General features: G+C 35.2%; 1 protein-coding gene across 1 annotated transcript; it reads right to left on the reverse strand.

Annotated features, from left to right (window-relative positions):
* Positions 1-5,338: 5,338 nt before the first annotated feature.
* Positions 5,339-6,115, reverse strand: LOC104210997 (dormancy-associated protein 2-like). Its single transcript, XM_009759982.2, has 2 exons — positions 5,988-6,115; positions 5,339-5,758 (listed from the first exon to the last, which is right to left on the reverse strand). The coding sequence occupies exons 1-2, from the start codon at positions 6,082-6,084 to the stop codon at positions 5,496-5,498; spliced, it is 360 nt and encodes a 119-aa protein (XP_009758284.2). The 5' UTR covers positions 6,085-6,115; the 3' UTR covers positions 5,339-5,495.
* Between the last annotated feature and the right edge of the window lie 5,067 nt (positions 6,116-11,182).

Consider the following 11,182-nt stretch of genomic DNA (forward strand, 5'->3'; position numbering starts at 1 on the left):
ATGAAGAAACTAATGAAAATTTTACTTCTATTTATAGCATAATTATCTGAACATCTTGAGGGCTATTATTGCAAATTGCATAGGATGTACCGGACTAGTTATTTAATTAAGTTGGCAGTTTTTTAGACTCGACTTTTCCATAAAACAACCTACAAATGATTTCTCTTAAATAACTATTAATAGCATATTCCTTTAGCTAGGGCAAAGTAAATATATATGGCTGAGAATTGAACATATCATGCTGTTTGTGTTTGCTATTTGGATATCTTTTTTGTATTACATAATCTAACCTAACGACTTGAGTTAAGCTATATATCAAAATTATAATAAAAGTCTTGAGTTACACTAGCTAGAAATATTATCTTAATTAATTAAGGTTGTATTTCTTTCAATCAGTAGTTTTCATAATTTAAACGTACCATTAACAGAACGTAACAAAATGGTGAAGTGCATAACGATGTCACTTGAAAATTTAAGTTACGTTGTTATAGAATCACACTTTCATTTACTTAATTATACATCTTCAACACGGCCTTCTCTTACGGGCTTGATTCTTTTTTATGAGCCAAGTAAGTAGAGATTCTTTTTGATAAAGGGTGGAGGCAAGACTCAAACTCAGGACCTCGGACTTTAATATATATATCATGTTAAAGTGTGTAATTATTTCATCTAAAAGTTTAAACTATTAGGCAGAACACACTTTTATTTACTTAATTATATCTTATGGGGGGGTTAAATTGAACAAAGGAATGTAGAACAAACCAAACCAATATATAGAAGAACTAAAATTGATCAGATTAGAACCAAACTAAAATGTAAACATTGATGTTAAAACTGAGTGATTGCAAATCGTAGTTGTGGTACTAAGCCTATTCTAGCCTAAGCTAAGTACAAAATTTTCTAACCAACCCCACTAGATTATGCCCTCTAAAAATGGCCACCAATAGCCACAATTTATCCTCTAGTTGTAATATAGTTAGAATTCAGTTAGTTGAAGGTTTCTTTAGGAATCTAATATTTTAGTTACTTTGTTTTAGATTTGTTATGTTTGTTACTTTATTCTTGGTTGTTTCAATAATTGTCCTTCGAATAAGGAGCCATCTTTATTCTCTAGCATGTATTAGATCACGCTTCTCATTGCGTAAAAGCATGTTCTCTTCTAAGTTTTAACTCATCTTGAGTCTATATATATGGACTCGCACGAAGAAGTCAAGAAAATTCAAAAAATAGTATATATATATATATATATATATATATATATATATATATATATTATTTCAAATTATTTCCGGCGAAAAGAGTAGGAGAAATGGAAGTAAAACTTAACAACTAACTATATATGATAACGAAATAACTGATAACAATGCCGCTCGGCATGTACAATAACCAACACTCTAGTAATACACAGTATTCCCAAAACCCGAAACATCATAAGTCACAAGCTACGGAAGGAAACTAGTATCTCTATAAACGAGAGTCTAAGAAACAAAGTACATAAGGTAAATGACATAGGGGGGAATAGAGGGGGACTTCGAGGTCTGCGGACACGGCAGATATACCTTGAAGTCTCCAAACTGTCACGGCTCACTGATGATGTGGCTGATAAGAAGTACCTAGATCTGCACACAAAATACGTATAGAAGAGTAGCATGAGTACACCACAACGGTACCAAGTAAGTGTCAAGCCTAACTTCGATCGAGTAGTGACAAGGTCAGGTCAGAGCCCACAGGTATATAATAAATAAAGCAGAAGAATATAGCAATAGAATAAGAGACTGGAATTTAACAAAGAGGAAACCACATCAAATAATAGTACAACACATAGGGATAAAATATTAGGGATCTCCCGAGATACCGTCTCGCTGTCCGAAAATTAAAGATGCAAGGAGATCTCCCGAGGTACAACCTCGTAGCCTCAAAAGTAATGTGCATGGAGATCTTCCGAGGTACCGTCTCGTAGTCTCAAAAGTAAAGGTGCAGGGGGAACTCCCGAGGTACCGCCTCATAGTTCCAAAAATAAATACACAACTCAGATAGCTAAATACAACAATTAACAATAATTCTACAGTTAAGACTGATACAGATCAAGAAAAGACAGGAAATCAACTAGGCATGCTGCATAGAGTTCAAATAAGTAGTTAAAGCACGTAGATATGCGATATAACACTAAACAGGATAACTACACATGCTGGTATAACTCAATTAAGATAAAAACATGTTACTACTCAGTAAAAATCGGAGTTTTACATCAATTAGCCCGTGTACGCACACGTCACCTCGCGTACACATCGGTCACATAACACAACAGTACCAAATCCTAAGGGGATCTCCCTCACACAAGGTTAGGCAAGCCACTTATCTCGAATCAAGCTAAATCAATCAGTAACAATGCCTTTTCCACTATTATCCGACTCTGACTGGCCCAAATCTAGCCAAAAGCAATTACATACCATAAATATAACTATAATAAACTAATCTAATTAATAAAATTAAGGCTTGAGCAAGAAATTAGAAAATCACCCCAAAGAGTCAATCCGGGCCCACGTCTTGGAATCAGGTAAAAGTCACAAAATATGAACACACATTCACTCACGAGTTCACTTATACCAATATAATCCAAATCCGACATAAAAATCCCAATCAAAACTCAAAAACTTAGTTGAAGAACTTCTCCCATTTTTCTCAAATTTTTCAACCCAAATCCGAAATAAAAGGATGGAATTAATGATAGATTAGTGGTATATAACCAAAAAAAAAGTGAAGAATCATTACTCAATCGATGTATCTGAAATTTTCTCAAAATCTCGTCCAAATCCGAGCTCTCTATCTCAAGTTTTGATAAAAATGGCTAACCCTCGTTTTTTAAAAGTTTAATACTGCCCAGGCATCCCTTCTTTGCAAACGCGGAAGAACCCTTGTGTTCACGAAGAACAAACTTACTCCAGCCGAAAATCCTTCATCGCAAATATGATGGCCTAACCGCGAATGCGAAGGTCACTTAGCTCGACCCTACGCGAACGTGGGACCAACACCGCAGATGCATAGACAAAAGGGCCTGGAGACTCAGGTGACCACTTTTTCGACGTGAACGCGGGACACTCATCGCGAATGCGTATACCATTTGCCTCAGAGCTTTGCGAATGCGGGGCCTCTATCGCGAACGCGAAGCACAAAAACCCACCTGTCTCCACTTCCTCTTCGCGAACGCGGATCTCCCCTCGCAAACGCGAAGAAGCAAACCAGCAATTGGAAAACCAGAAAATTTTGCAATTCTTCACAAGTCCAAAATGATCCGTTAACCACCCGAAATCAACCCTAGTCCCCCGGGTCCCAAACCAAACATTCCTACAAGTCCTAAAACATCAGACGAAATTAGTCGAACCCTCAAAATACATCAAACTACAACAATAACACGAATCACCCTCCAATCCAAAATTAATGAACTTCAAACTTCTATAACCGATGCCGAAACCTACCAAATCACGTCCGATTGGTCCCAAATTTTGCACAAATAATTGATATTACAGACCTACTCCAACTTCTGAAACCTGAATCCGTCCCTGATATAAAAAATTTCACTTCCGGTCAAAATCTCCAAAAATTTAACTTTTGCCATTTCAAACCTAAATCAACTACAGACCTCCAATTCACAATCCGGATGCGCTCCTAAGTCCGAAATCACCCAACACAACTAACAGAATCGATAAAACTCCATTCTGGAGTCGTCTTCACACAGTTCCGACTATGTTCAAAATTTTAAAACTTAAGCTTCCATTTTAGGGACTAAGTGTCCCAAATCACTCTGAAACCACAACCAAAACCTCCTGACAAGTCACATAAGTAGAAAAAGATACGGGGGAAGCAGTAAATAGAGAATCGGGGTTATTACTCTCAAAATGACCCGGCCGATTCGTTACACACCTAAAGACCTTTATGAGAAGCTCCTTGCCACTATGAATTCTTCCCCTATCGCGTTGAAAGTACAGGGTAAAGATGAACTCATTCTAGAAGCTGCTCAAGAATTGACCAAATACAAATTCCAGAAAAATGGTGGAACTTTGTTAATGTTTTGATCATATGTAACAGTGAAGTGCCCTCCTAACTTTTTTGTTTTTGGAAGCTTAGTTCTGTATTCCTAATTAAGTTATCCGAAACAAGGTGGGAGTGCTCCTCATGGAGGATAAGATGCAGGAAATTAGGCGTGCTGAGATGGTACGAGCATGTGAAGAGGAGGAGTATAGATGTCCTAATGAGGAGGTGCAAGAGGTTGGTCATGGTGGGGCTGAGGAAAGGTAGAGGTAGGCCTAAAAAGTACTGGGGAGAGGTTATTAGGCATGAAATGTCGCGCCTTCAGCTTAATAAGGACATGACTCTTGATAGGAGGACGTGGACGTTGGGAATTAAGGTAAAAGGTTAGTAGTTACGCGGTAATGTCTCATTTTCATGTCGATAGCATTAGTATTAATATTTTATTTTCATACCTTTATATCCGTAGATTTCTTTTACCTTATGTTGATCCTTTCGCTTCGATTATTCTGTCACCCTCTCTTCCTATCACCTTATCTTGTTGATGTTACTACGTGTTGTGTTTGCCTCTTTTATTTTTATCTTGAGGGGGGGGGGGTCTATTAGAAATAGTCTTTTACCTTCACAAGATAGGGGTAAGGTCTACGTCCACTTTACCCCCACCCCTCCCCCCTTCTAGACCCTACTTTGTGGGATTACATCGAATTTGTTGTTATTGTAATTGTTTATTCCTAGTTATTTACATACTAGGATCTAATGTAACTGGAAATTAAAAGCCATAGGTCTGCACACCACAAATGTACAAAATATAATATTTCCCAGTTGTATAATGTGATTGTGTTGGGAAATATTAACAGTGAACTCTTTTATGTCTGATAGACATACATTATCTGCTCATGTACATATATATATATATATTTACAAACTAAATGCTGGGTACAAAGATCATTTCAATTGAAATATTCTGCATCTGAACAACTATTTTCTCGCTAGTTTGACCAATTTCCCAACAGCTTTACGAATTTCTAATCGCGAAGATATTTTTAAAATTGGACGAATTCAATAAGAATATATGAACTTGATTAATACTTTGATGGCTTGAGTTGGCGGGGGTTGCAAAGTACTTGAGGTAGCTTACTTTAAACGTCTTATTTACCATTAATGAGATAATTTATAGCGAGCAAATTTCAACGGCTTATTTTAGATCACAAGTTTTAAAATATTTTGTTACTTTCTTAAACTCTATACAATCAAACAATCTCACGTAAATTGGGACGGAATGAAAACTATAAGCCAATATTTGAAAATATCATGGCAAAGAAGAACCTCTTTTACTCTTTAAACAATAAGTATAACATAAAGTGGAAACAGAATAAATACAAGGGAAATATATGACTTCCAATTACATGCAAGGAAAAAGGAAATCCATCCACCATGAACATTCTTCATATATATTCCTAATTTTAGTATTAGTTGCGAGGCCAACCTCCAAACCCACCACCTCTAGGATATCCTCCATAACCTCCACCGGGAAATCCACCATATCCTCCTCCTGGATAACCTCCATAGTATCCACCGCCCCCACCACCAGGGAATCCACCATAGCCACCACCAGGATATCCACCAAACCTGCCTCCTCCAAATCCCGGAAATCCGCCTCCTCCAAACCCTGGAAGTCCTCCTCTAAATCCTGGAAGTCCGCCTCCTACAAGTTTTGCATCATTTTCCTTTGCTGCACGCACCAATAATCATGCATATGCATGTTAGGTCAATAGATACTGTGATACTTTATTTGTTCATTTTCGATTAGTCTAGTCGATAAGAACTAAAGTAAATGCAAAATAAACCAAGTCTAATAACAGGAAAATGACTTTTTCATGAAAAATATTTTCTTGGAAAATTACTTTAGTCATACCAAAAACAACTTTAAGAAAAAATGTCTTAAAAGGAAAGAAACTTACCGTTGGAGCTGCCAGCCAACTCCCTAGCTGCAACCTCTGATGTTATTACAAAAATAGCCAAAACAATGGCTAGAAACATAAATGTCTTTGATCCCATTTTTTCTTTCTTGCTTGAGGAAACTAGTGAAAATTTTCGCCTCTATTTATAGTATAATCATATGAACTTTTTGGGGGCAAATATTGAAGATTGTATTAACGGAGTACGTACCGGACTAATTATTAATTAAGCTGGCTACTAAATAGTAGATTGTTTAAAGTCGACTTTTCTAGAAAGCACCTATATATAGAGTGCTTAATTTCTCTTAAAATTTATTGCAATTCCTTTAAGGGCAATTTATATGATCTGATTCAGAATTGATTATATCATTCTGTTTGCATTTGCTAGTATGGTTTTCTTTCTCCATTAAATAAAGGTCTTCAGTTACTGCTAGAAATATTATCTTAATTAAGGTGGACTTTCTTTCAAATAATAGTTTCAATAAATTAAACGTATCATTAATAGCAAATTATATTTATAATCTTACTGAAGAAAATGGAGAAGAAAAAAGAACAAGAAATGCACATGTTGAAAACAATATGAAAGGGTGGTACTTTATTTTTAGAGTGATTTAGAATTTTTCCCTAAAGAAAGATGACACAGAAAAGGGAAAGAAAATAACATAAACCAAACTATACATAAAGAAAGAAAATTGATACTATAGTTTAGAATCTAGCACTATAGTTTACTTAATCACTATTCGTAGCTACTCTTCGATTGTTACTAGCTTGTATCACTTATATTTAAACGTGCAATGAATACAACCTGTGTCAATTGTATTGGATGTATACAAATGATACAACTTGTATCGACTATATACAGGGATGTATACAAAGAATACAACTTGTATCACTTATATTCAAACGCGCAACTAATACAACCTGTGTCAATTATATTGGATGTATACAAAGGGTACACGTTGTATCGACTGTATACATGAGTGTATACAAAGGATATAACCTGTATCAACTATATTCATTCGCGCAACGAATACAACTAAGTTGAAATATAGATGTATAGAAAAATATAATGCTCTTGTCGAGAATCAAACTCAAGACTTCCAATAACTAAGCAGACCCTCTAACTAACTAAACTACAAGAGTTTGTTGCTCTCATGTTTCGGTCCAAAATAATTAATCTCTTATTTCATGGATTTGCTATAAAATTCAAATTTAGCTATAAATGGTAAACTTTCTGAAAGTATACTACGAATGGTAAATATAGTGTAAATATTTGATGAGTCACGTAATTTTTTCATTCTTTAATTAGGCTTCGAGGCAGGCCTACTAGATTTGTGGTAAGCTATATTTATGACATTAATTAACTAGCCTAAGCTAATACAAAAATTTCTAACCAACGCCACTAAATTAAACTCTCTAAAGAAAAGCTCTTTGGATACCAAGCCTATTAGCTCAAGTTTATGTTTCACAAGGCCTATATTTATCCTCCAGTTGTAATGTTGTTAGAGTTCAGTTAGCTTTAAACGTTCTTTATTAGGAATCTGTTATTTAATTTCTGTCTCCAAATTTTGCCAAGACAATCTAATTACATTTGTTGGATTATTTCCTTTATATTTATATTGCGTAAATGTCCCTTTTTTTTAATGATCAAAAGCGCAGATATTCATTGGTCTGCAACAGGAATAAAAATGGACTGTATGAATTAATGGCCCAATTATATTCCACCAAAGCCTCTGGATGATGTTTTATTTAAAAATTAGAAAGAAAAAAAATAGTCCGGTGTACTAAATTCCCGCTATGTACGAGGTCGGGGTAAGGGTCGGACCACAAGAGTCTATTGTACGCAGTCTTACCCTGCATTTTTGCAAGAGGCTGTTTCCACAGCTTGAACCCGTGACTTTCTGGTCACATGGCATCAACTTTACCAGCCACGCCAAGGCTCCCCTTCAAAGAAAAATTAACTTAAATAGCCACCTACTCAAACGCTTAAATTTAAAGTAACTGACACATGTATATTATATATATAACTTATGTATAATTTGTGTATACTGACTAGAAAAAGTAAACAGAAAATTAAACCGGCTTTTGTGTAAAGGTACTACTCCGCTAATGATCTCAAGTTTTCGTTGAGGAGGGAAATGGAGTTGTGGTACTAGCTATATCAATCACCTTATTTAACTAGTCTATCCAAAGACAAAATTTTCTAACCATATACTATTCGTTTCTTCTAACCAAATGATAGAGTTGAAAAATAAACCTAATTTGTAGTAGTACGCCTAACTCGTGCAAGTGTAACCGGTTGAATTATGATCGTTTTGTTGACTTTATCCAATTGTGAGTTGGATGCAGAATTAGAGCCGTCAATATGGGCTTGGCCTGTTGGGCCAGCCCAGTCCAGCCTGTAATTTAGTAGGATTGGGCTAGAATTTTTGGAGTCCATTTAAAAGCGAGGCTTTTAAGCCCGGCCCGAGTAAGCCCGTGGCTGATGAGGCTTGACTGAGGCTGGGTTGGGTCGGCGTGTGGGCCTAATAAAAATATGTATTTTTAAATATAAAAAGTATATGACACAAAGAATAACAAGAAGAGTATCTCAAGCTTAAAGTTTATTAAGCTCATCATATTAAAAGATCAAAGTCAAAAACGTTAATTAGTTTTAAAAATTTAATTATTCTTAATATTTGACTAATTAATATTGTATATGAATTGTAGATGTAAATGAAAGTGAAGATGTTAAGACAACCTTCTCACAAGCGGATTTAAATATGTTTGATGAAGATGATATGTTGGATATCCCATAAGCATCATGGACGTTCACTTAAATAATTTGTTTTGAGTTGACTTTTAGTGAATGAAATATAGTCTTATCTTTTGTTTTTTTAGTGTTTATTGTGATATATTGGAACAGTATAAAAAGTTATTAAGTTTTGTGAAATTTTTCAATAATTTTTTTAACTTTTAAATATTTATCTTTATTAGGTTAGAACTTAAAGAAAAAATATAAAATTATATTTTAAAAAATAATAGACCAGCCCGTGGGGCCCCATAGCCCGCATTGGGCTGGGGGTGAGCTGATCATTATAAGGCTTGTCAAAATGAGGGGCTGGCCCAGCCCAACCCATCAATTGCTAAAGCCCATGTGAGCTGGGATGGGCTAACCCGACCTCGTCCATATTGACAGCTTTATGCAGAATAATCAAACGATTTAAAATTATCTAACTTCGGAAGAATTTAAACTAATAATATATTAGTTTTCGCATTCTTTTGATCAAAAATCTAAAAGGGGTGATTGGATCATGTTGTGCAAGTTAGATTATGACTGTTATTTCACACATCTTGATGTAACCTATTTTGACCCAATCAAACTTTTTGCAAATTAAGTCATGAGCCGTGTATTAGTTGTACAAATGGTATGAGCTAGCCAGTTTTTGACAGGCAAACCATAAATACAGTAATAGACTCAAATGAATTTTTAAGACAAAATTTTATTTTTTTTATCAAATTTTAATATAAAAGCTTTCTGGAAAAATACCCGAATTATGCACGCAAATCGAAAAAGACTAAAATGAGGTATTTGAGGCTTCGAAACACATAATTTGGTTAAATCTAGATGACCTATCGGATCATCACAGTATGTGCAGTCAAACATACTCTCGCATAAATTGTGACGGAAGGAATACTATTACTTCTATTAATAAGAGACAACCCAAATATTTTGTCATCCTCACGCTCAAGTTTTCAGAATTATTGTCCTTAAATTTGCCGTTTTTTACTTTATTTCTTATGTGGGTTTCGAGTTAATAATGCCACCTTTCAGCCTTATTTTGTAATTCTATCGGTTTCTTACAGGAGATAGTACATTGTCTCTTTCCACAATCCCTTCTGACCCTACATTAACCCTTTATTACCATATAGATGCCCTCGATGCCCTTGGACGTTTCGTAAATAAAACTAACTTGTTTGGCTTCTTAAGCTTTCAAATGCAATCATGATTGCATCTTAACCAAAATGTTTGGCTCTATACTTAGAATTGTTGAAGTGTTATAGCTTCTATGAACCTTTTATCTTTAAAAACTCAAGAAAACCATGTAAGCATCCAATCTCCTATTCACCCTTTTTTCGCAACTTTATCGCTACTAATGTGTGCATAAATGCATCCTTTAAAAGTGATTTTTTTTTTAGATATTAACGAGAGGAGTAAAACATATTAAGCCAAAGATTTTTAAGCTCTATTTTGGGGTATGGATATTTATAGATTTTTTCGTGTTAAGAAGATTGTAGGAACTTAGGTAATGTTATTCCCGAGATCTCCTTGGTATTCTTTTGCATAATTTCAATTTTGATTTTGGTTTTATTTCTTTTAAATTTATTGTTAAAGAAAAGAAAATTGGGATAAATTGTCTAGAAGATTATTTCAATCCGTACAATGATTTTTCAAGTTTGCACACCATATTTTCTTTTCCAACAACTTTGAATCCTTCTGGCTGAGTCATGTAGATTTTCTCCTCCAAGTTTCCATGTAAAAACGCAGTTTTTACATCCATCTGAACTAGTTCCAAATCCAATTGTGCTACCAAAGCCAATATAATTCTAATGGAGGAATGTTTTATAACTGGAGAAAACACTTCATTGTAATCATTTCCCTCCTTTTGAGCATATCCTTTGGCCACCAATCTTGCTTTGTAGCGAACATCTACTTGGTTAGGAAATCCTTCCTTCTTTGCAAATACCCATTTGCACCCAATTGCTTTCTTTCCCTTCGGGAGATTGGCCAATCTCCATGTATGATTCTGATGAAGGGACTGTATTTCATCATTCATGGCAATCCTCCACTTATCTTCTTCTGAACTTTGGACTGCGTCTTTATAAGTGGTAGGAACATCATCAGCTACAATTGAGGTTGCACAAGCAACCGTCTCTATGAGACGAACATGTTTCGTTATTGTTCTTTTTGGCCTGCTGGTTGCTATTGATTCAAGTTGTTGTTGAGGTTCCTGAGTTGGAATCTCCTCTACTGGCTCTCCTTCCAGAGGGTAATCTTCATTTGTTTCCTCCTCTGCTTCTTGTGTAGGAAAAATAAATTTTCCCTCAAACTCCACCTGCTTAGAAGCACCTTCATTTTGTTTGGTATCTTCTGTTACCTTATTTACCATAGCAGATTCATCAAAGGTAACATCCCTGCTGAATATTACTTTCTTTGT

The sequence above is a fragment of the Nicotiana sylvestris genome, chromosome 1 (genome assembly GCF_000393655.2).
Source record: "Nicotiana sylvestris chromosome 1, ASM39365v2, whole genome shotgun sequence".
NCBI classification, from domain to species: domain Eukaryota; kingdom Viridiplantae; phylum Streptophyta; class Magnoliopsida; order Solanales; family Solanaceae; genus Nicotiana; species Nicotiana sylvestris.